The following is a 24,384-nucleotide window of genomic DNA, read 5'->3' on the forward strand; positions in this document are numbered from 1 at the left end:
CTCCAAGCTTTACTAATGCAGGGCTGAGTACCACAGCCAAGAGACACAGGATCACACGCTGCTCCCTCGCTCCCACCACCCCCACTCGAACCCAGACGTCCTGTACATTTCCCTCCCTCCCCTGTTAGAAATCCCTGCCCACACACCACGTAGATTTTGCAGCTCCAAGGGCTCACCACCATGGTTTATTATTGCAGTTTCAGGAACGATCATTCCTGCCATAGGTGGTACAACATCCACAACAGACCCTCAGCTCCAGTCCACTTCCAGCACACTGACAGCTTATCCCAAAACCACAGAGGCCTTGCCCAGATAATGACCTTTAACTACTCCATCCATGGGCCAAACGCTAAGTCAGCTCTCTGAACAGCTCTTAAACTAGCCAAGAGGGAATGACAGCAAGAGATATTTTTCTAAATGCCATTACACAACTGCCCACCCAAAGCCTGGCTCAGCCATTTATAAGCATTTGAGGAGCACACCCCATTTCCCAAGTGTCCCACCACAGACCTTCTAGGGGCAGACATGGCAAAGCGACTTTCAGGGTCTTGGTGTGGGGTATGGAGACCCCAGCATGCATAAACTGTCAGCTGCTGGGAGGAGACTCAGACCTGGTGATTACGGCAGGAGGGAATTGGGAGCTGGGACATGAAACTAGAGAGGGGAAACATTTAAGGTTTAATCTTGGAAACAGCTTCCTGATAGTAGATTTATGAGCAATGGGAATAGTCTCCCTTGCAGAAGGCTGGAAGCTCTGTTGCACAGGGCTTTAAAACCAAGACCGGATAAAAGATGAGACAATAGACAGGAGGAATGGATTTTGCTTTGACCAGAAGATGGATAGGACCCGAGAGTTCACTTCCAGCTCTAGCTACCCTCCCATACACCAGCAGCAAATCTCACACCTGCCTTCTGCGGCCTTTGCCCATCTACACAATCAGCCAGCAAAGGTGGTCAGAACATTACTGCATTGCTATAAAAGGCATCCAAACAAATGCGACCAGCCCAAGTTTCTATTGCTGCTCTCACCCCGCTGCAGCTGTGGAGGCGACCTCTTGGGGCTGATACAGAACCTCATTTTTCAGCTAACGCCTGGGTGTAGTAGCCAGAACCATGGGCTTGACACATCCAGCTTATGTGGGAGCCCATGGAAGGGGTAGTTTCATTAATACATGTGTCTTGTTTAACTTGGACATTGAAGAAGCTGAACTTTTTCTGACTTAGTTTTCCCTGTATATAATCACACTTTCCTGTAATCAACCTTTCATTTTTTCCTGACGCGGCCTTTCCCAGCGAGTTCTTGGGTATCGTTTTTTTTCAAAGCTGCTTTAGCACTGCTCAAGGATGTTGACATGAGAGCTCTGGCGATCAAAGCACTATACTCCCAACAAAAGCCGTCCAGCTCAGGCAGCCACAATGCACATTTCACAGCTACTCACTCCCCTGGCCCCACTTCCAGCCTCAGTATGACATGACGACAGCAAGGGGTGAAAAAGCTAAAGCAGCCAACAAGAGCAGCACCTCTCTGTACCTAGCAGAGATCCCCCTGCCTTCCTTTGTATGTGTCCTCAAGCAACCACAGGTGAACATCGAGCTGCTCGGCTGCACATGGCTAAGCCCTCAGCACATTGGGCAGGAGCAGCTGTGCTGATGCACAACACACAGACTGCAGCTGGCTCCAATTCAGTGCCCAAGAGGCTGCAGCAGAGCTGGCACTCCCAGGGGCTTCATGCCGTGCTCTCAGACCTTTCCCCAGGGTCTGTTGGGAAGCTTGTCCAAGGCTCAGCCTCATAAAATTGCTGAGCCACTGCCCTGAGAAGGGATTAGATGCAAAAGTCTGTGACCTCAGCTGAGTGCAGCAAGTCAAAAGCATTCTGACTTCAGGCTTATTGCCCCACAAAAACATCAGTGAAATCATTTCATTAATCCCCAGGGCCTCATTTCCTCCCTTCCTTCCTCAGCCAAGCTGAAGCTTAAAATAGTATTTTGCATTCCTCATATTTCACTCCAAAACTAATTAATACCCAATCAGCCAAAAGCTCTTCTCACAGCAGCCTGGCTTGATCGTGTAACCTGCCCACCCTTGGCAACAGCAAAAGCACCCTACCAAGCTCCCAGCTCCTCCCAAAAGACATTTCTGATGGAGCATCTGGAGACAACTGCACTAAGGCAACACAAAACAGGAAAACACCAAAATTAAAGCCCCATGTGCAATCTTACCTCTGTCCCATGTGCACACACAACTCTTACATGCCTGTAAACAAACTCAACGCTGCCTTAATTCCCCGACGTCACAAGCATGGCTGCTCTTCACCAGCATCTAGCAGCCCCTAAAGGCAAAAACCACAAGTCACCTTCTACTTCCTCTTGTTGGTACCCGCACTACAATGCAGGGCTGGAATCACATTCCAGCCTTCACTTTCCTGGGCTTATGGAAACAAAGAGGTAATTATTTGGCTAGAAGGTCCTGGCAAGCCCTCAGATTCAGTGCACGGCAGGGAACAGGGAAGACTGAGTACAAGTCTTTCTTCATTTGGACTTCACAGCTATTTCTTGCCCTCTTGGTAGCCCAGGTCAAGCACTAGCCAAACAAGGCTGTGTAAGTGACTGAGTGTAACTGCAGAGGAAGGGATGCGAGCCAAAGATGGAGAGGGAACCTGATCAAGGAGAGCTCAACGCATCACCCCGTGAGACATCAAGCCCCCTCGCTACAAGATGTCTGTTGCTTAAGGCCCGTGCACAGATGAGGTGGTGGCTGTTCCTGGCATGCAGGGACTGCGGATCCACGGAGGGGTGTAACGAGTGCCCCAAACACATGGAGAAGACACAGCAGCTACAGGGAAGGGAGCAGAGGCCAGTGCATGCTGTCACATACCAAACACCCCACATTTGACACATCAGTTTGGTTTCCAGCGTAAACTTCCTCCCACATACCAAACGCAAGGGCAGACTTTACACACCGGTCAGTCTCATAAGCACCAGCCCTTGCTCACTGCGTTAGGACAGCCTCATTAATCCAACCATCAGGAACATGTGGCAGCACTGCAGATCTGGAGTCCATTTTGCATTGACTGCAGCCCACATCTGAGGACAACCCCAGTCCCCAGGGACAAGGTGGCCTTGCCTGACAGCCCCACCACCCACCCTGTCCGTGGCAGGGGGAAGGCAGGACAGCACACAGCCTGCGAAGAAGAGGACAGACCAGCTCTTCCCATGGGCCACCACTGGTTGAAAGACGAAGCCCTCCCACAGCTCAGCTGGGTTGAGCTTGAAAACATTTCCAAAGGATAACATAGAAAATCCTGTTGCCAGAGCAGCTGCAACAAAATTCTGCCCATGGAACAGCCCCAAGGCAGCGGTGCAGGCATGGCTCACCCCCTCGGTTTAGGCCCAGCACCTAGTGACTGGGCCTTGCATTTACCCCTTAAAAAAATCTCCCAAACACACAAAACCCCCACACCAAGTGCCCTGCATTGCTGCAGAGAGCTCCACCTGCTCCAGCTGACAGCTACATAGAGGCAGAAGAGACAATCACCCTCCGCCAAATCAGGGAACCCCTCAGCAGTCATGAGGCAAAGCTCCAGTGTTTTTTTTCCACTGCTGAGGGGGTCCCTCAGCCGTGACCAGCCGTGCCCGGCTCAGGAGCCAGGCCTGGGGCAGCATCTGGTGCTAATTCCCGTTAATCCTGGATCCCTCACTGCACTTTTGGAGGTGCCCCAAAAGAGAAACCCTGAAGAGGCACTACAAGGGCCGGCACTGCTCCCTGGTGCAAGGTCTCACACCGGCCTTGTCTCCCCACACGGGCCCCGCGCTGGGCACTCCCCGCCGCGGCCTGCTCCCGCCGCCAGGCCCTCCCGCAGCCGGCGGACCGCGGGCTCCCCCAACAAGCCCAGCGGGCTCAGAGGCTCCCGCAGCCGCCCCTCACAGCGACCGGCCGGCCGCACCAAGCGCCGCCCGCTTCCCGCACTCCCCGGCCGGCCGCTGTGAGGCCACCACCCCGCCGCTGGGCCTTTTATAGCCGCCCCGCCGCGCGCCCCGTCACGTGGTGCCGCCCCGTCACGTGGCGCGGCCCCGCCCCTCGCGTCACCGCCGCGTGCGGCAGCATGGCGGCTGCGGGGGTGGCGCCGGTCCGCGCCCGGTGAGTGCGGGCCCCAGGCCCCCCTGTCCTCCCGGCCCGCTGCGTGCCCGGCCCTGCCATCTCCCGGTACGTGCCGGGCCCCGCCGTAGCCCCCCCGGTTCGTGCCCGGCCCCTCCATAGCCTCCCAGTTGATGCCCAGTCTCTCCATAGCCCCCCCAGTTCGTGCCCGGCCCCTCCATAGCCCCCCGGTGGATGCCCAGTCTCTTCATAGCCCCCCCAGTTCGTGCCCGGACCCTCCATAACCCCCCGGGTTCGTGCCCAGACCCCCATAAGCCCCCTAGTTCGTGCCCGGACCCTCCATAGCCCCCCGGTTGATGCCCAGTCTCTCCATAACCGCCCTGGTTCGTGCCCAGTCTCTCCGTAGCCCCCCCGCTTCATGCCCGGCCCCTCCATAGCCCTCCGGTTGGTGCCTAGCCTCTCCATAACCCCCCCAGTTCGTACCCAGTCTCTCCGTAGCGCCCCTGCTTCATGCCAAGCCCCTCCATAGCCCCCTGGTTGATGCCCAGTCTCTCCGTAACCCCCCTGTCTCTCCATAGCCCCCCCGTTCGTGCCCAGCCCTCCAGTAGCCCCCCGGTTGGTGCCCAGTCTCTCCATAGCCCCCCAGTTCCTGCCCGGCCCCCCCATAGCCCCCCGACCCTGTGCCCATCCCACTGTAGCCCCCCCACCCAGCAGAGCCCTCTCCCTACATCCCGGGCACCCACCGGGACACAGCGGGGGCTGCCTCTGTCTCCACAGGTTCCTGGCCTCCAAGGAGCAGTTCCATGCCTACCTGCGGGCCGGCGGGCAGCCAGGCAGCAAGGAGGAGGAGGAGGAAGAGGTGGAGGAGGAGGGAGAGGAGAAGAAGGAGGCCAGCGGCTGCGAGAGCGAGCCCCCCGCCAAGCGGGTGAAGCCAGAGGAGCTCAGTGAGGATGGGGAAAGCCAAGAGGATGCAGGAGCAGAGGACAAGGAGCCCGTGGAGCGCAGGCGGGCGCGGGGGCAGAACAAGAGCAGGCCATGCATGAAACCCACCTGCTACGAGCAGCGCAGGCTGTGCCCATCGGTAACACAGGTAGGGCAGCGGGGGCCCTGCTCCGCACTGGGACAGGGGGTCTGGGACCCTGGGGGGCCCTTCCTGCTCAAGGACAGGCTGCATTGACATTTAAGTCTAGGAAAGCACACGGAAGGTAGAGCCACGTAGGGGACACTCCCGGCAGGGAGGGCATGGATGTGCTGGCAGAACCGCCTCCGTCAGCTGGCTGGGGAGGGTGAAGTGGGATGAGCTGAGAAGAACAAGTGTCAGCTTCCCTGACATGTAGCACTAAAATATCCCCTCAAGTGGGCACGTCACTGCCCTTCTGCAGCACGTTCCTGGGAGTGTTTCAGGGGGCAGCGACATGGGGAGTGAGGGGCGCTCAGAGCAGTTTTGGCCCCTGGCTGGGCCGGGGCAGACCCAGGCTCATCTGGCTTGTGCTGGAAGGTACAGGCACGCCCGGGCAGGCAAGTGGGGGGCAGAGGTTTTAACCTCCTCTTCGTTGTTCTAAGGGGTGTGCAGAGAAGTGCTACTTCGGGCCGCGATGCCGCTTCCTTCACGACATCGGCGAGTACATGGCCACCAAGCCGGCTGACCTGGGGCGCAGCTGCGTGCTCTTTGAAACCTTCGGCAAGTGCGCTTATGGCGTGACATGCCGCTTCGCCCAGGCCCACCTTGGGGATGGCTACCAGAACATCGTCAATGCAGATCTGACCAAGCAGTGGGAAGGGAAGTCGCTGGTGAGGAACAACCTCTCCAAGGACCTCCAGCACCAGCTGCGCAAGAGGAAGTTCAGCTTCAAGAAGGCTGACGAGTATCTCCGTGGTTTGGCCAAGCCCCACAGCGATGGTGGGAAGGGAGGCAAAGCCACGGGGTGCTCTGCAGAGAAGCAAGAGGTGTCCAACTGCGCAACACCCCAGGAGAGCCTGGGGGACAGCCCTGAATGTCCTGTGCTGCCAGTGCAGGGAGAGGATCCCAAAACAGACACCTCACAGAGTCCCAGCCCCACAGGCCGCCAGGAGGCTTCCTCCATCAAAACAGTGGGCCCGCTTACAGACGAAGACACGATAAAGCTGCGATCGTGTGAGAAGAAGAAGGTGAGAGTTTGGTCGAGGGCTGCCGTCTCTTGTGTGCCTGTCAAGTGGTTGAGATTGTGCTTGGGAAGACAGAAGAGACCTCTTAGCTGGGTGAGAGGCAGGCAGAGGACAGAGCTGCCTGGGCACTGCGTTCCTGAGGGGAAGGATGCGGGAAGGTGAGCTCTGGGGGCTGCGGTGGTGTCCTTGGAGGGGTGAAAACCAAGAGAAGCTGCAGCCCCTTGTGCCTGGTGGAGGGTAGGGGCTGAGTTGTGTGAGGGTGGGGATGTTCCACAAGGAGAGCTGAGGCTGGGGCTGGTGCGTTTGTGTGTGCTGCATGGTCCTCTCCCAGGGTGAGAGCATTGCCTTCATCCTCCTCATCATCACCTCCGTCCTTGCATTCATTAGCCAGCCTGTCTAGCCCCTGTATCTGTAACTGCTTTGAGTTTTCTCCAAGCTGAGCAGTGCAAACAGATCGGTTCAAGTTTTGGTTTCTTTATCCAAATGATATGTTCTCAGGGAACAGTTGAAGTTCTTGAATAAAACGGGTGGTTTTCTGGGTTTCCCACTGAGTTTTACCCAAGGCAAATGATAAAATTATTAGCTGGAACATCTTCCCATTTAACCACTTCTGGTTCAGCTCTGCTAACATGCTCCTCCATTCTTGTGTTTTTTCCAGCTGGAAATCCAAGGCAAGCTCTACTTGGCTCCACTGACCACGGTAGGTAAATTGTCTGTCCTGTTGTCAAAATGTGCCATTTCCACCTTTGGAACAGAGCAAATCTCCTGACAAACCATCTCTCTGCTGCCTCTTCCAGTGCGGTAACCTCCCTTTCCGAAGGATATGCAAGCGCTTCGGGGCAGACGTCACCTGCGGAGAGATGGCTGTGTGCACAAACCTGCTCCAGGGCCAGTCCTCCGAGTGGGCTCTCCTCAAACGGCATCATACCGAAGATATTTTTGGGGTGCAGGTGAGTGCTATCATCTTGATAACCAAACAAATGGTAACTCGATTCAGAGGAGAAAAGCTGCTTCTTGAACCCGTGCAACCTGTCCCCCTTTGGTAGCTGGAGGGAGCGTTCCCAGACACGATGACCAAGTGTGCAGAGCTCCTGAACCAGACAATTGAAGTGGACTTTGTAGACATCAATGTTGGCTGTCCCATTGATTTGGTCTACAAGAAGGTAAGAAGATGTCCTGCGGTGTGTTTTGCTTCCTTTGGTAGATGTTTGTGTGACCTGCTCCTGCCAGTCTGACCCAGAGCTCCCCGTGCATTTTATGGGCGCTAGACTTGAGCCAGAAGGCAAATCAGCGGTCCAAAGAGCAGGGGATGGTTGCTGTCTCTGCCTGTCAGAGGCAGAAGTTGGAAAGGAAGAGAGCTGTAAGACTTTCTCCAAGTGTTGAGATGCTCCAAGCCTTACCTGCATCCCCTGAGCAGAGGGCTGCTGTTGGGCAGCTCCACGGAGGCTCTTCACTACGCAAGGAGGCAGAGAGTCTTGACTGCGCCATGTTTTGTCCCCTAGGGAGGAGGCTGTGCTCTGATGACTCGGTCCAACAAGTTTGAACAGATCGTCCGAGGGATGAACTCGGTGAGTCAGACCACCTGCCAGCGGTGGGAGATGAGCTGGTGGAGCCATCTCATGCCCCAGCCTGGCCTCATTCTCCCGTTTCTGCAGGTGCTGGATGTCCCACTGACTGTGAAGATACGGACAGGAGTGCAAGAAAAGATTAATGTGGCTCATAAAATAATCCCCAAGATCCGGGAGTGGGGAGCATCCATGGTCACGGTACAGGGATTACTTGCTGTGGCGTGAGATTGTTGGCTGGTGTCGGGGGGGCTCTGCTTGCATGTCAGCCTAGAGCACGATGTGGGGGTGACCTTACCCTTCCCCAAACTGAGTAGCTGTTTCAAGCACCTTTGGTGAGCTGTGTACTACCTCTTAGCATTTTCTGCTAATGACAGAGAAAAATCCAGATGCAGAGAGTATTTTCCTAGGTGCTGCTGAGCCTTGCATCCGTTACAGAGGGAGATGGTTCCTGCAGTGCCCTGGAACAGAGGTTTCAGCCAAATAAGCCTCATCACAGCAGGGCTGGGGAAGCGATGGGACCAGCCCGTCGGCACGGGGATGGGTAGTTCCTGCCCACAGGAAATATTCCCCTTCCCTGTGAACAGTCACATTCGGTGAGGGCTCACTGCCACTTTCTTCCCCAGCTTCACGGCCGCTCCCGAGAGCAGCGGTACACGAGGGGTGCTGACTGGGACTACATAGCAGAATGTGCAAAAATAGCGAGCCCCATGCCTCTTTTTGGTAGGTCTTTCTGTTGTTCTGTCACGTGGGCTGGGAAAAGCTGCATGTTTGATTTCAGATGTCTTTAAAAAATACGAGAATAGGCTCCCAAGGACATTCAGCCTGGGGGAAAGGTTGGGGTATCCCTACATGATGCAGCAGCTCCGGTGCAGCCTGGATCTGCCCAAGTGCTTGGGCCAGACGAGAGGAGCGCTGAGCAGAGTAGGAGGGGAGGGGACAGGCAGGATACAGAGCACTTGGTTTTTAGCAGGTGCTTTCTCCCTTGGGCACTGTGGCACAAAGAGTCCCAGCTAAACCTTCAGGGTAAGAGCTGGGAGGGGAGAAGGCTCTGCTTTTCCTTGTAAGGGGAACGTTAATCCAGAACATCCCTGAGAGTCTCAACAGGAGCCCCAGAGCCCCTTTGGACAGTCTGGCTCTTGGACCTTGTGTCCATTTTGAATTTTATCCCATGCCTGGATTAACTCATTTTGACTTGCCTTCACGTATCCCTTTGACCTCTGGCTTCTCCCTTCTGGACAGGAAACGGTGATATTTTGTCGTACGAAGATGCTAATCGAGCCATGCAGATGGGCGTTTCGGGGGTTATGATTGCAAGGCAAGTGCCTGTGGTTCCCCTTTGCTTCTGAGCTCTGTTGGTGCAAGAGGAAAAATGGAATTTAAAATATACCTAAGCAAACCCAAAACATGAGATCTTTCCTCTTGGTGAAACTGCTCTAAAAATTAGTAAAGTCATTTTGCATCTGTGGGAGCTTAGAGCAGCTTCCTGTTGAAATTGAGAAAGTAAAGCAGCATCGGCTGCACGTGAGCCTCTTAAATTAACTGGCATCCTCGGAAACATCAGTCATGGGAATAACAATGCACATTTTTTTGGGGCTACAGAGGGGCACTCATCAAACCATGGCTTTTCACTGAAATGAAGGAGCAGAGACACTGGGATATCTCCTCCAGCGAGAGATTTGATATCCTCAAAGACTTCACCAACTATGGCCTTGAGCACTGGGGGTCAGATACTCAGGGAGTGGAGAAGACGAGGAAGTTCCTGCTGGAATGGCTCTCATTCCTGTGCAGGTAATTCTCGCCAGCTGAGAGGATCTGTAATGCAGCGAGTGCGTACCCTTTGAACAATAGCACATGCTGCCACTACGTTGCATTGCAGGTATATTCCAGTTGGGTTATTAGAACACCTACCTCAGAAAATTAATGAGCGGCCACCTTACTACATGGGAAGAGACTATTTGGAGACGCTGATGGCGAGCCAAAACGTGGATGATTGGATTAAAATAAGGTAATAAAGCACTGAATTTCATTGAAATTCTTAGGAAGGGACATCACAGAGCCCCACGCAGCCCCACTCTGCCTGCACATGTTGCAGCACTCTCCAAGCTGCAACAAGGTCTTTTACCATCTCATACCAGCATACTCTTCATACAGTCCCTCTGCTGCCTTCACCTCATGCAGGGCCCACTCTCTTCTCTTCTTCCTCTCTATTTCTCCCTCTGCTGCTCTCTCTCCATTAGCTCTCAACCACTTAACAGAACCAGCCACAGCTGCACCTTATCTACATCAGCCAACCCGACACCCCTGAAGCCAACCCACAGTTGTATATTATCAATGCTAATTAACCCAGCTTCATTCCTCTACACGCATGCATCTTCCAAAGAGGAGGTGATGACTCCCATCAGTTTTAAGAGGTGGTAAGAGAACAGCCAGGGTTAACCAGCGCTTTACTTGGAGGTTTTAACTGAGCTTGAAGTTGCCATAAAGAGCTTTCTCCATCCCTCTCTGTGCTTCAGCCCATCATTCTGTACCCGCTGCAAATCTGGGGTAGTTGACCTCTCTCGTGACATGCTGTTCATCCCAGGACAGTTGTAGGAACTAACGGAGCGCAGTGAAGGGACATCTCAGGCTTTCAGCATCAGATCGCTCCGTGCTCTGCCCAGACAGTCCCAGCCCACAAGGCCCATGCAGACACCAAGCAGGGGGGTGGTCCCCATCCCCAGGTTAGAGCTGAGCATTTTCTCCTTTTTTCATTACCTGATTTCTGAGTTCAAGCAGCAAAGATCAGGAAACTTTTCCCCCACACCCACGAGTCCCCAGGCACTGGCTGGAAATGACTCCGCAAGCTCCAAGCCAGCTAGAATGAGAGCTGGAGCAGCCAGCTGCTATTTCCCATCTCGGGGAAACAGAGATCAGCAAAAACGGAGCGTGGCTACAGCCTTCTCTGATTTTGCTAATCCTCACCCATTGTGTTAGTACTGGGAACGGCTGCCCAAAACCGTGTTAGAAGTATATTTTTAAATGCCATTTTTCAAGCGGAACCTGCCTGCATGCTGCTGCGCAAACCTTTGTAACCTGTGGCCTTTACAGTGCCACATAATAGGCATTTGTAGGCACCAGAACTCAAGATTTTAAAGCAATTTAGGTTTATTTGTTAAAGCTCATTTTAAGATGCTGACCAGAAGCTGGGTTCTCCGAGCGCCCTATTTCTGCTGCTGTGCTGTAGGTGCAGTCTCTTGCTGTGCAGTTCTGTGACTCTCCCTCTGACATGTCTTACGGAAAGCTGTAGTGGTGCTGTACTGAACCAGCATCTAGGAAATAAGTTAAACCTCCTTGACTAAAAGAAAGTCACTCTGACCTGAAAATACAATGTGCGTTCCAAAGTGAGAACTAGTTGAAGTCTTAAGCGAGGATAAACCTGATGGCAGTAGAACTGGCTTACATCGGTTTAGGACCTGACCTTAAACATTAAGAGGTGGGGAGGAACTTTTCAGAGGCTCACGTTGATTTTAGGTGCGTCATTGCGAGCGGGTCACCAAACCCGGTGGCATTCAGGTCACCAAACTTAAGAAGCTGTTTTGGCACCAGCTCTCAGCAAGAAGGGCATTGCCTATACCTGGCAGCTGGGTCCCTCCTGTGCTGGGGTTCAGGGTTAAAGCTCAGCACCAGCGGTGGCTTTGTGCAGCAGCCCTAGGTTTTGGGGAGGGTAAAGGCTTGGTTTGACACATCTGACTGCAGTCACTGTCGCTGCAGAGCTACAGGGCCATGCACTGGCTGGGGACTGGTGGCTCTTGTACTGAACACAAACCTCTCCTTGATTTTTGTTTGGGTTTGGTTTTCTTTCTTCCAGTGAGATGCTGCTGGGACCCGTACCTACCAGCTTCACCTTCCTGCCTAAACACAAGGCGAATTCCTACAGATAGGGCTGGTGAGGCACTTTGCCACAGCATCGCGTCGCAAGGCATTGGGATGGTGTGTGTCGAGGAGCAGGGCTGCTCAGCTGCTCTCTGAAATGAAATAAAGTTTTATGTTTTTAAGTGTGGTTGCCTTCATGTCCCGGGCATCGGTCCCTGCCACGAGTTACGTGCACGGTCTTGCAGCCAGAGGCGCCTCGCTAACAGAGAGCAATCCATTTAATTAACGGGGTATGGGCCAGAAGAGATCTTTGGCCTCCAGTTCCTGGCAGGAGGTGCCCCAGCTCCCCACCCCACACACCGTTCACACAGCGGGAGCGAGAGGTCTCTGTTCCTACCAGGATGCCCTTGGCAGTGCCAAATCCTCCATGTACCAGGAGGGGATGTTCTGACTCGGTCCCTGGGGTCCTGTAGAGCACAAGCTGCCCCAGCACCTCATCGCTGGACATTGAGCAGCATCCAGTCCTTTTCTGGGAGCATGCAGCGGCGGGTACCATCCCCTCCCGGGTGTCACGGACCCAGGGAAGGCACAGCCCCCTCCCGGGGGGATCCAGAGCTCTGTGTTTCTCCATCAGGAGGCTAAAAGCTGACAGCACTACGGGAGGGGGGTGGGGGTGGGGCTGGGGGAACGCATGCCACCGAGTGATGATGCAGAACCTTACCCCTTGAGGTCCTGTGTCCTACTCTGCATCCCTCCAGTCAATGCCGCACGTGGGAGGGTGGGCAAAATGGCCACAAACATGTTTGCTGTGGCCCCAGGAGGCTGCGGGTGCAGCCTCATCCCCACACGCTTCAGCTGAATCAACTTGTCCTTTTCCTCCCTGAAAAATACTGTTTAAAGCAAAAACCACTTGCCCCCATAGCCCCTAAGAGCCGCCTGTAGGGGCCAGGGGCACCCCAGCCCCCCTCAACCCTTTCCCTCCCCAGGAGGAGCTGGGGAGGTTGGAAACTTCATCTTTTTATGGCCCAGTTGCCACCTGAGCAGTCCCCAGTGATGCCGCTGGGATGTTTGCTCTCTCCGAAGCCAGGGGAGCAGCTTTGCTCTCCCGTCCTGCTCATGGCACTGAGCCCCTCACACACAACCAGCGCGCGGTCACCGTGGCCGGGACCATCCCCCATCCCACGAGTCGTGTCCAACGAGCAGGACCAGGCGGGCACCTTTTGTCGCTGGCGCCCTGAGTCCTTGCCACAAGAAGGTCTCATCTCCCACCGGTTTTAGGAATTTCCCAGCTCGGCACAGCCACAGGCTCTTCCCAGCTGGTGTCCGGCAGGTGGAAACTGCCGTCAGGACAAGGGCTCCCGACCCCATCCAGGGATTTCTGCGAATTGCCACCGGGATACACACAACTGCCTCGCTCCCCACCGGCCTCCTCCTCCCCCAGAGGCTCCCGACCACCGCGAGGGCTGGAGCTCAAACCTCCGCTGCCCCCTGGTGCAACACCTGCCGGCCCCACAGCCCCCCGCACAGCCCCCCCTCCGGCCCAGCGCCCCCGCATGGGGCTCCCTCCCCGTCCCGCTGACCCCCAGGGTGTCCCAGCTCGGGGAAGGGACCGAGGCTTCCAGCCGAAGGCACCTGCCCCCACGCCGAGAGCTGCCTGCAGCCCCTTAACCCCTGCCCTGCCGGGGGGCGGGGCCGCCGGGGCCGTTGGAACACGGGGCGCCCCAACATTGCACCCTGGTTACGGCCGAGAGTCCTTGGCAGCCGAGGCAGGAGGGACCATGGTGCGGCCCCCGCTGCAGCTCCCACCTCTGCAGCTCTCGGGGTGCAGCCCCTGGGGCCCCCCGATGCTCCAGCTGCTTCCCAACTTTGAGCTCCCCAAATCCTTCTGCCCCCAAGGTAGGAACCGACCCAGCCGCCCAGCCCGGGGACGCTCCCGGGGGCACCGGTGGAGGCGAGCCCCGGCCACCGCTCCTGTCTCTCTTCCAGGCTCCGCCAGCCCGTCCCAGCCGGCCAAGCAGGAGCAGCCCCCCCCTGCAGCCTGGGCACCCGAGGTCCCCCTGGAGCCCCCAGCAGGTACGGAGACTTCTGTCCCCTCTGGCACCCCTGTCCCCTCGGCACCCCCACACCCCCACCCCCCCCCTTCCCTGGCAGTTTCCGCACGGGGCGGGGGTTCAGCAGCCTGCACCAGTGTGTCTGCCCTCGCCTGCTGGTGTGTGCCCAGGAAATCCCATTTCCAGAGAATTCCCCAAGGCTCACGCCCCACCCGCAATTTGTGACCCTGTCCCCCCGGCACAGCTGCTCACCCCACGGGGAGCTCCCCACACACCCGGTGCAGGGCTGGGGGATGTCAGCGCTGGGGGCCGGCTGGGTGGGGGGGTGGCCCTGGAGGGTCCCCCCAGCTCAGCACGGCTCCTGCTCACCCACGCAGGGCTGCAGAGGGCTCCGTGCGGATGCTACTTTGATCCCCGCTTCTTCCATCTTCAGTGGACCAGCAGCATCCTGCCTCCACCAGTCACCGCCATAGCCAACTACAGCAGCACCTCTCTGCTGGGGGGTGCCCGGGGGGACTCCGGGACCCCCCGGGGCCAACTGCCACACCTTGTGCCTGACGCACAGAAGGGGGGAGCCGTGGCCCCGGCGCCCCTGGTGCTGCCAACATCCATCGCTGGCTCCCAGCTCATCCAGGGCCAGCCCGAAGAGACCATCTGCAGCACGGCCACCCCTGCGGGGGCACCCCCAGGCAGCCACGTCCCCCCCAGCCCCTCTGCTGCCCCCCACAACCAAGTGGTTGGGGATCTAGAAGACAGCTATGATGTGCCCGAAGAGGTGCTTCTTCAGGAGGCCCTGAGGCTCTTTGGTTTATCCTCAGACACGGCAGGGCACATCCAGGAGGGTCCCAGCAGCGTCCCCACCCCTGGGGACACCAGCCCAGCTGTGCCCTGCTGTGACTTGAGCTCCCTCTCCCTGCCTGAAGACCTGTTTGATGGCGATTACAGCGTCTCCGAGATGACGGACTCCCTGGTGAGCCTGGAGGTGTTCAACACCATTGAGATGGAGCCCCAGGAGCTGTGGGGGGACATGGACTGGGACCTGTCACCGTCCCCACCTGCAGCACCATAGCAGCAGGGCAAGAGGCAGAACACCTGGCTCCTGCCCCCCAGCAAGGGCAGAGCCAGCACCTGGGGGGATTAAATCCACATAATCCACATGAGGGGTGGGGAGAGGGGGGATCAGGGGAGGAATGTTCTGTACTGGGGGGAGTGGGAGCAAAGAGTGCTCTGTACTGGGTGGGATTTAGCAAGTTTGATGTTTTGGCAAGTCTTATTAGTTTTCCATTAAATGTTGTTTCTCCATCCCGCTCCGTGCCTGTGTGGGAGGGAACACGGGGAAATGGCACCCAAGAGGTGCAGAAGCCCCAGGTCAGAACCAGCGAGCCCCAAAGGGCACCGAGACCGCCCCCCCCCCCCCCCCCCAGGGCCAAGCCCCTGCCAGAGGACCACTCCCCTGTCCCCCTCCCCAGGGGAAGCAGCCCTTTGGGGATAGCTACGACAGACAGGTCCCTGCAGGACCCATGGACACGGCCCCACGCAGAAAGTGGCACAGAGCCCCCAGGACAAAGGCAGACCTGGGGGCTGAGGGGGGGGACTGGACGCACACCACAACAAGGGCTGCCACCCCTTAGCCTTGAACACAACCAGCGTCCCCTGCAGCAGGGACAGCGCTCGGTGCAAAGCCCTTCCAAGCCTCAGGACAATCCTGCCCTTGCTCACGTCCACGCTCAGCTGCACAGCCCGGTATCACCCCAGCAGCGGTGATGGAGGAGCCACCTGCCAGGCAGGACCCTCTCCCCTCGCCTGCGTGCGCCTTCGGTGGCCGCAACAGCCTCCCTAGGGGGAAACAGAAAAAAAAAAACCAAAAAACCCACACCAGCCAGAAAGTGCCTGGAAACTTGGTCCCTTTATTGCCCGTTTCGCACCCGAGCTCCACAGCCTGGGGCCGACGCAGCCTTCGGGAAGCGGCATCACCTCGCCGGGTCCGGCAGCGGGTGCGAGCTGAGGTCCCCTCGGGGCAGCACCCCAGCGCCGGGGGTTGGGGGGCTGAGCCCCTTCCTTAGGGCAGCCCCAGTGATGCCACTGGGGTGGTGCGAGCTGCTCCGGACCCCGGGTGGGCACAGTGGCCTCAGCATGGCACAGCTCCTGGTGCTGCTCAGCATCTCACCTCGCACACTGACCCTCCCCAGGCATCGTCCTTGCCCCAAACTCCTGTCCCCTGCAGCAGCTGCACCGCCACCACCCGCAGCTCTCGAAAGCCACAGAGAGTTCTGCTGCTCGAGAGGAGGAAAAAAAAAAAAGAAAAAAAAAAGACAAACCCAGAACCCAAACGGAAAGGATCCTCAGTGCCGGAGGACGAGCTCCCCTCTCCCAAAGCTGCTGCAGAAGCCCTTGGTGCCATCGGGGCCATGGGGCAGGCGAAGGACCCCATCCTGCAGGCTGAGGGGCTCTGTCACCTGCTTGGCTGCCAGGGCACGGCTGGGGAAAGGGCTGGCATCCAGAGCGGGGCTGTGCCAGGGGGCACCAGCACCCAGCCCACTCCCCCAGCTGCTGCGGCTCTCGGGGCCAGAGCAAAGGCTGCAGCAGCTGCTGGTGCTCCAGCCTGTGCCCAGCGGAGGGAAGACTTTGCTGGTGAGCAGCGACCCGGCGAAGGCACTGCTGAAGGCGCTGGGCTTGAAGTCACCGCTGGGCCAGTCGGGTGCCGGGGGGTCCTTGCTCAGGAGGGGGGACCGTGACACCAGGGCACCGTCTGGCTCCAGGGAGCTGCAGAGCAGGGAGTCCCCGATGCTGTAGGGTACCGGTGTGGATGCCACCTGTGCCTTCCAGCCCAGCTGGTCCCCCAGCTCCTTCGCCACCTCCCTCTCAGCTCCACCTTTCTTCTTGGAGCCCTTCCCGCAGAGCCGGACCACTTTGATGCTCTCACTGCCCAGTCGGCTTTGGTGGCCCAGGTCCTCGAAGGCCCTGCAGGCGCTTTCCAGGCTCTCATACTCCACCAGCGCACAGCACTTGCTCAGCAGCTCGGGGAAGCGTGACGTGTATTTTCGTACATCCGAGGGCAGCTTGCGGCCCGGGCGCAGGATGCGGATGGAGGCAATAGCCCCGAAGGGGCTGAACAACCTTGTGATGGTCTCCAGGAAATTCTTCTGCAGCAGCGGCAGCACATCCTGCTCCTGGGGCAGCAGCTCCCAGGCCAGCAGCAGCTTGCTGGGGGGGATGCTCAGCAGGGACTCTGGGATGGGGACCCGCCGCCTCACTTTGGTGCCCTCCTTGTTCACCTCCAGCAGCTCGGAGAACTGCAGGGCATAGAGCGTGAGCCGCCAGTCACGTGTCAGGTATTTCACCTGTGGGAGAGAGGGGGCCGCTGAGTTCCCATGAGTCTCCCCAGGCAGGGACCACCCTAAACCCATCATCCACGCAGGCTGCAACCCCATCAGCCTGAAGCAATGGAAAGGCAACATCTCCCTTTCATGGGAGCATCTTCGCAGTTGGTCTGCGGCAACAAGCTATGGCTTCCCCATATGTCACACCACCAGTGCTTCCCTGCAGCTTTTTTAGTTAAGGGATGATCTCTTCCCAAGCAGCCAGGGGGAACTATGGGCAGAAGAGGTGAATCTAGCCCTGAAGGTGGTCCGAGAACCGTTCGCCACTTCCCCAGCCACGCTCCCTCGTTTGAGAGCTGCTGCAGCACATCAAAGGCAGAGAGCAGAGCCCAGCTCTGCACCACCAGCACTTTGCCAGGACACAGACAACCCAAGCACCACCTCCCCATACACCCCCCCAGGGACAGCCAGAGCACACCCAGACACCCCCACACAAAGTCCACCTCCCACCCCAGCTGGCTGGCACCATGGGCCGCCTACCTTCTTGAAGGACGTCAGCAGTTTGATGCTGACAAAGCCCATCTTGTTCTTCTGGACATGTTTCAGGAGGAAGGCATCCTTAGCCAGGTTCTCATCTGAGAGGTAGAACTCCACCTGGGACACAATCCTGCGGACCAGCTGTGGGTCAGGGATGGAGAAGTTGCAGTCCAACAGATCAGCTCCCAGAGCATCGTTCACGTTGCAGAAGCTCCTGCCAGGGCAGCAGGGACACAGGTGTGAGCTGGTGGCCTTTGGTACGTGCAGCCCTGCTTGGTCTCAGCTGCAACAGTTCAGAGAGCGGAGACACCAGGGAGAGCCAGGGCCACCCACCAGCTTTGCTCTGGCTGCAGGGGAGCGATGTCAGCCTGCACCCTGCGAGCCACCTGGTGCTAGAACACAAACCTAAACCCACCCCAGACAAGGTACACATTGTCCTGGAGACAAACAGAAGGCAAGAGCAGGTCTGAGCCCGCGTGCACAGACAGCCCAGCAGCCACGTACCTGTTGAAGCTCTCAAGGATATCCTCCTGGCTGAGCAGGGAGAGCGAATGGCTCTGTGGCAAAAGGAGATGCAGCGCCGGGAAGGAATTTCTTTGTACTGGCACTGGGGTGCTGCAGCTGGGCTGGGAACTGAGCCCTAAGGCCACTCCAGAGCTACATGACGAGGTCATCCTTCATCTAGGACATCACAGATGAGAAGGACAGTGCTGGGATGCTTCCTGACCACAACCAGCCCCAGGGCAGAGCGCTGCTCTGGGCTGCAGCCCCCAGGGATAGCAGTTTGCTGTGTCCTTACCTGCTTGGCAGTGCTGGGAAGGGTAGAAAGTCCTGACACTACATCCTCAAGACCTGCAGACAACAGACCCTCACCACCTCCAAACTAAGGCTCCTAAGAAACAAAGTGAAAAGCGAGGAAGAAAAAACCCCTAGAGCAAGCAGGCTGCTGGTTTATAAGAGCGGCTGCCCAGGATTCCCAGCAGGCAGTCAGGGACCTGCCCTGAGACCCATCAGGCTCCAGGTGAAACCAGTCTGTGGGTTAAATGGCCCCAGCTGAGCCCTGGGGGCAGCCAGGCTCCTCCTGCCTCCACTGCTGAGCAAGGCTGGGTACGCACCACCACCGGTACCCAGAGGGGTAGTGAGCTGATGCTACGAGGCTGAAGCACCTCAGTTCATGCCTCAGTTTCCCTGTTTTGTGCAGTGACAGTAACTGTTGCATGGAGGTGGATGGAGGGTTTGCTCCAGGGTTTCCTTTGGGCTCTTGGCGCTGCCAGAGTGACAGCAAGTGTCCTTCTTGAAGACACACCCCCCCCCCCCCCCCAGCCCACTGAGAGGGATCAGAAGAGCCCCAAGAGTGGGTTAAGCCCAGGGCACCATCACAGGGGATGATGCTCTGGGGCAGGATGGCTGGTAGCTTCAGTGTGAGGTGGGGAAGGTCTGGGCTGAAACATGTCCCTGTTGCCTGCGCCCCGCGTTGGGCAGCAGCTGGGGGGCTGGGGGTGATGCCAGCGGGTGGGGGGCTGTGGAGGTGGCTGAGAACTGGAGCTGCCACTTGGAAGGGTCGATGCTGGGGAGCCCAACCCTGCTGGCCCTCAGCCCCTCTGTCCAGGCGCAGGGTTTAGCTGATGTTTGTGCCCTGTGGCCACAAGGACCAGCCAAGGGCTCGTCACCCCGAGCCCTCAACCTGCCGACTGGCACATCTCTGCATGGGAGCCAGCTGGAAGCTCATCCCTCTGGCACAGCTCACAGGGAGCGGCAATGCCAAACCACTTCTGGGATGTTGCACCCCCCTGGTTTCCCTGGGGTTGGTGTGCTTGGAGTCACCCCCCTGCCACCTCCATGTCCCCTGCCACCTCCTGGATTTCTTTGCCGCTTGGGGACTGCGGTGGGATGGTGGGTGGAAAAGAAAGTCCTGGGATGAGAAAGGTGGCCGAGAGCCACCCAGCAGGGAACCCGGGGACAGCCACTGTCCCTGATGGGTGGTGGCACTCGGTGGCAGGTGACAATGAGGACACCACTCACCTGAATCTGTGGGAGGGAGATCCACCGCCAGTCAGGATGCTACAGGGATTAACCCACCCAACGCTCCCTTCCGAGTTGTCTCTCACCTGGAGTCCCGCGTGTTGCCGGTGCTGCAGAGCCCCCTGTGCCCACCCCTGCGTGCCCCGTCCCTGGCTTTCCCCGTTCTCCACAGGGGTCCCGTCCCTGAGCCTGGCAGCCCCCCAGCCCGCCAGCCCACCCCCCAGTGACGCTCACACCACCTCTGCAGGGATTTGCCCACCTAGGAGGGGCGCTGGAGCCAGGGGCAAGCCGGGGCTGGGGGGGGGTGTTTTAATGGGAGCATTTTCTCCCCGCTTGCAGCTGGGTATGCTCAGGGTGAGGAGGTGCTGCTCTGCTCCTCTGGGGGAAATAACGCCCCGTTCCAGCCCCGAGACTCAATGTCTGAAGGAAGATGCTCAGGCTGGTCCAGTCATCCCCGCAAAACCCATAATCCAGAGGGAGCGTGAAGCAAGCCGGGATGCAGGGGTTGAGGCTCTTCCCCATCCCAAGGGGTCAGAGCAGGAGCGAGCTGTCCCTCGTCACATCCCTGTCTCACTGCTCCCATCCTCCACAATCAGTCTGGAAGTGGAATTAGAAAATGCTTCTTACGGCCCCGTGCTTAGCAGCAGCCTGATCCTTCAGCCCCTTCCCTGCCCCGTGAACTCTGGGGTAATGGGCATGCTGCCCCCACGAACCAGCCGCTTGCATGGTGCATCTGCCTTCCTGCAGGCGCTGGATCCCTGGCCAAAACTGCTTTAATTAGGGTGTCCTGGGCAGATCCTGCATCTCCCCCTGCCGCTGCAGCCTTGCAGCATCTGCCCAACATCCCCTTTCCGTGATTAAAGAAGAAATGGGACCACAACAATTATTGTACAGGCCTGAGCATTTGATACATGTTTATTGCTATTCAGGTTTAGCTGGGAATTTTGTGCATATTGGGTTTAGGTGGTTATCCAGACTCCTTGCACAGCGCTGCAGAGCTCCAGAGCATCTCATTTGCACATCCATGGTGAGCAGAAGGTGGCTGGGTCCGGTTGGTAGCGGCTGCAAAGAAGAGCCAATGCACCAGCTGAAGTTAATATCACACTCAGTGGGAGCAGGGGAGTTTAAGACTTGGTTGCTCAGTTGGTTTTTTAGACCATCTTATCTCACTAGCAGGATCTGAAGGGTGGACTCTGACCCAAGGAGTATTCTTTGTCGTTATTTACAGATAAATCCGGCTTTCTCACTTGTCTCCTGCTACTTCAATATGAGACATTTACAGACAAACATCACCCTGACAGACAACAGCACAGGACAGTAAGAGGGAAAGATGTGTCACTATACACACTTTCTTTTTACTTTCCATTAGCAATATTTTTTAAAGTGTCACAGCTACCTTAGTACCATTCGGAATGAGTAAATAATATATTTGGATAGAATATACTCTGATATGCAAATGTACACGAGACCCCTGGAAAGCTCACATCAAATACTGTATCATTAGAAATAATAATAATAATAATAATAAAAGCTATTTATGACACGGCCTTTATTCACAGAAAGATTTGCCCCGGGGCTTTGCTTTTGCAGTTTGGCTTGACAACAGATTCCACCCCCCTCCTCTGCCCTGTAGCCCCCATCAGCCCACACCCCACAGGACAGGGAAGGGGAGAACAAAGCCCCGCCGAGGCAGAAGCTCCTCCAGCTCAGCCCCACAGGAGCCACCGCCGCAACGATGCCACAGGAGAAGGCGAAGCGACACAGCAAGGGGAAATGCCACCGTGGCGTCGGGGGTACCCAGGGCCGTGACAGTCCCCCGCTGCTACACGGGACGGGCTGTTCCATCAGCGCCCGAGCTCGCCGGCTCGCCCGGAGCGGGGGGAAGCAGGCACGCTGGCCCACCCTAAGGCACTGCAGTCGCACACCGTCGCCCATGCTCCGGACGCAGCCCCGCGGGCAGCTGCACCCTACCTTCCACATTTTAGAAGGACATCAAGCGAGAATTTTACAAAACCCAGGACATGGGACCAGTTCCCCTCTGCCCAGGTACCCTGGCGAGGATGGGGACTGCCCGTGGGATTGCCCATGGGCATCGGAGCGCAGGGGGCAATGAACACACTTTGTGACCGGCTGCTGCTTCCTCGGAGTCCTTTGGTATCTTGAGCTGGCCTGGCAGCGTCCCAGGAGCATTCGCGGATCAGTGATGAAATGCCAAGCTGGGGAGACACGGGAGCAGGTGGGAATGTGTGTCCCGTAGTCCCAGGGCATGTATGTGCCAGTCCCAGGGCATGTATGTGCCAGTCCCAGGTTAGGCACGTGCACCGCTCCGCCAGGACCCGATGGATGTGCAGCCTGGAGCCCCCTCCCCAGGCGGATACAACAGACAGACCGTCCTGTGCTCCTGGAACATGTGATTTGGCAAAGTCAGAGCCAGGACAGCTTGTCTTGAAAGGCTGGAGGAGAAGGGTCAGGTATTTTTCCTTCTTCTTGGGCACTGACTGGTTCAAGTTTGTATCACAGTGAAGTCTGAGAAGTGGGGAAGAAACCCAAACCACCTTCCCTGAAAGAGAAAGCCTTGTTTGCCCGCCTCGCTCGGGCTGGGGAGGACAGCCTCTCCCAGACAGGCACGTCTGATCCGCTGCTGACCGTGGAGGCTCCCATCGCTCAGAAGCAACTTTGGACCTTCTCCCTCCGGCCAGCAGCCACGCTGGAAGAAAGCAAGTGGCCAAACCAGCCCCGTCCCACTGCCCGCCCGGGCTCACCCCCAGAGCTCATCCCCACACACAAGTAAACATAAAGAGAAACTAAGAGGCACTAATGACGCAGATACGGGGAGACTCAGGCTTGCGACCGCCAAACCTGGCTCCGGATGTCTTCATCCAGCTGGAGAAAAGCCGAGTCCCCGTTTCAGATCTCCTGCAGCGAGTAGCCAGGGTCGCTGCGCTCCCGTTTTACCAGCGGTTCCCCCATGTGCCGGGCGTCCGTGTCCACCTCGCTGCCCAGGTCACTAATGTCATCTGCAAAGGACAGGTCTCGGCATGAGAGTGGCGACTGGAGGGGAAAAGGTTTTTTTTCCCAACAGAGCAGGGTGGAAGAGCCAGCACAAGGTTCCCCCTCCCCCAGGGATTCAACCCTGACCCAGAAGGACTTCCCCTGAGGGAAAGGAGGTACCTTTGTCCAGCAGTGTTGGGGACAGGGATGTGAGGTCACCGAACTGAAAGAAAAAGGAGTTACAAGGTAAGTGAAGCTTACTGAAGATCCAAAGTGCCAGACCTGCAAGTTGGCATTTATTTCCAAGCAATTCTAACAATTGCTTAATTAATTAATTGCTAACAAGCAGCTTCAGCTCTCCGGTGAAACCACAAGCACCAGCAGTGCCAGTGGTGAAGAGCAGAAAGCAAAACCAACCACATGTTTTGGGGGAAAAGTGTGTCACTGTCATATAAACCTCTGGGCAAACACCACACGCAACAATCCAGGGCAGGACCGAGCTCTGGAACAAAGGGAGAAATTTTTCCATCTCCCAAGTCACGACCAAGCACTGCCACAGACCGAAGGATGGTGCCTTTTCTCCAGCCCTCTGCATCTGTCGGGTGTGATAAACGCAGTCATGATTCAAGGACAAAGACCTTGAGATTTGAAAAAGCGCGCCACAGGAGAGCCAATAGGAGGAGAAGGCGTACGCTAACGGCCCAGTGGGGAAAGAGCGGGACGAACATCCGGCGAGAGGAGATTGGTCAAGATCCGGGCATAAAAGATGCCGCTTTTAGGACTCAGGTGTGCGTGTGGTAGAACTAATTGAGTTCTCCGCACACCCAGCGCTGGTTTTGCTTATTGTTTCTCAACCTAAATTGATTCAACTCCAAATAAAATTGTTTTAATTGTTATCGCTTATAACAATTTGGTGACCCCGACGTGATCTCGCTGTGCTTTCCTGGACTGTGACTCTTCGAGGGGTGCCCCACAGACTGTGGCTCAAGAGTAGCAGTCTAGGTCAGTCTCCGGAGATCAACAAACAAAAGAGAAACAATAACCAAAAGGGATTGGAGATCCTAGGGAAAAACTGCAGTAGAAAGGACCCGTAATTCTGGTGCACAAAGATCTGAACGAAGACGACGGAGTCGTGAGTATAAGGGAAGCCGTTCGGTTGGGTGGGATCGGTTGCTTGTGTGTAAGAGTGTGATTGAGACGGAATATAATTCTGGAAATGGACTCTAGGTTCGGAGCCAGGAGTTGAATTCTGAAGCGAGTGTGGAGGTCTTCTAACCGCGGTTCCAAACTCCCATGAGGGACCTGGCCAGTGAAAGACCAAAGCGGTTCCTATAGGATTCGTGGGTGGGATCGCAACTCCTATAGGGTATGTGGGTGGGTGAAGGGTTCACCCCCTGCAGGACACTCTCACCGGTAACTACGGGCGATAGGAAGCCACTGTAAAAGTCCTAGGATTCGCGGGTGGGTGATAGGTCCAAAACCCCCTGTAGACATTGGTATCGGTAACCAAGGGTGTAACACTCCCAGGTATCGTAGGGGGTCGTCAGATTTGAGACAGATCCCCTGTGAGACACTTTTTGGTTGCTAAGGGCTATAGGAATTGCCACAAAATTCCTAATACAATGGGCCAACAGGAGTCAAGATTTGAAGAGGAAACAAACGAAGAAAAGGAATGCCCACAAATTATTCCCCTGAATAGTGCTTTAGGAATAATGCTCAGGCATTGGTGTCACTGGCCATCTCAAGAGGGAAAAACTAAAACAAAAATGGTCCATTACTGTATGAATGTGTGGACGAGAGAG

At 56.8% G+C, this 24,384-nt stretch overlaps 3 protein-coding genes and 1 long non-coding RNA gene across 11 annotated transcripts in view; 1 reads left to right on the plus strand and 3 right to left on the minus strand.

Annotated features, from left to right (window-relative positions):
* The window catches only part of LOC114013362 (uncharacterized), a 30,237-nt gene extending 26,249 nt beyond the window's left edge, over positions 1–3,988 (minus strand). For both annotated transcript variants that reach the window (XR_008747534.1, XR_003556294.2), the window contains exon 1: positions 2,221–3,988. This is a non-coding gene — a long non-coding RNA (uncharacterized LOC114013362). The remainder of the gene's footprint in view (positions 1–2,220) is intronic.
* Positions 3,989–4,082: 94 nt separating this feature from the next.
* DUS3L (dihydrouridine synthase 3 like) lies at positions 4,083–11,843 on the plus strand. The gene is made up of 13 exons (XM_055806537.1): positions 4,083–4,138; positions 4,874–5,186; positions 5,660–6,244; positions 6,900–6,941; positions 7,039–7,191; positions 7,288–7,404; positions 7,744–7,809; positions 7,897–8,007; positions 8,433–8,529; positions 9,049–9,124; positions 9,409–9,597; positions 9,686–9,814; positions 11,657–11,843. Exons 1-13 carry the CDS (start codon positions 4,104–4,106, stop codon positions 11,727–11,729), a joined length of 1,986 nt encoding a protein of 661 aa, XP_055662512.1. The 5' UTR covers positions 4,083–4,103; the 3' UTR covers positions 11,730–11,843.
* A 4,211-nt stretch (positions 11,844–16,054) lies between these two features.
* LOC101923604 (la-related protein 6-like) lies at positions 16,055–18,243 on the minus strand. The gene is made up of 3 exons (XM_013302624.2): positions 18,074–18,243; positions 17,573–17,783; positions 16,055–17,053 (listed from the first exon to the last, which is right to left on the minus strand). Exons 1-3 carry the CDS (start codon positions 18,241–18,243, stop codon positions 16,055–16,057), a joined length of 1,380 nt encoding a protein of 459 aa, XP_013158078.2.
* A 2,231-nt stretch (positions 18,244–20,474) lies between these two features.
* The window catches only part of RFX2 (regulatory factor X2), a 63,907-nt gene continuing 59,997 nt past the window's right edge, over positions 20,475–24,384 (minus strand). For 6 of the 7 annotated variants that reach the window (XM_055805947.1, XM_055805946.1, XM_055805942.1 and 3 more), the window contains 2 exons: positions 22,763–22,805; positions 20,475–22,608 (listed from right to left, as the gene is read on the minus strand). In XM_055805947.1, coding sequence (XP_055661922.1) covers positions 22,499–22,608; positions 22,763–22,805 — 153 coding nt within the window. In that variant the 3' untranslated portion in view covers positions 20,475–22,498. The remainder of the gene's footprint in view (positions 22,609–22,762; positions 22,806–24,384) is intronic. The other variant, XM_055805943.1, reaches the window with a different exon arrangement.

The sequence above is a fragment of the Falco peregrinus genome, chromosome 5 (assembly GCF_023634155.1).
Source record: "Falco peregrinus isolate bFalPer1 chromosome 5, bFalPer1.pri, whole genome shotgun sequence".
NCBI classification, from domain to species: Eukaryota; Metazoa; Chordata; class Aves; order Falconiformes; family Falconidae; genus Falco; species Falco peregrinus.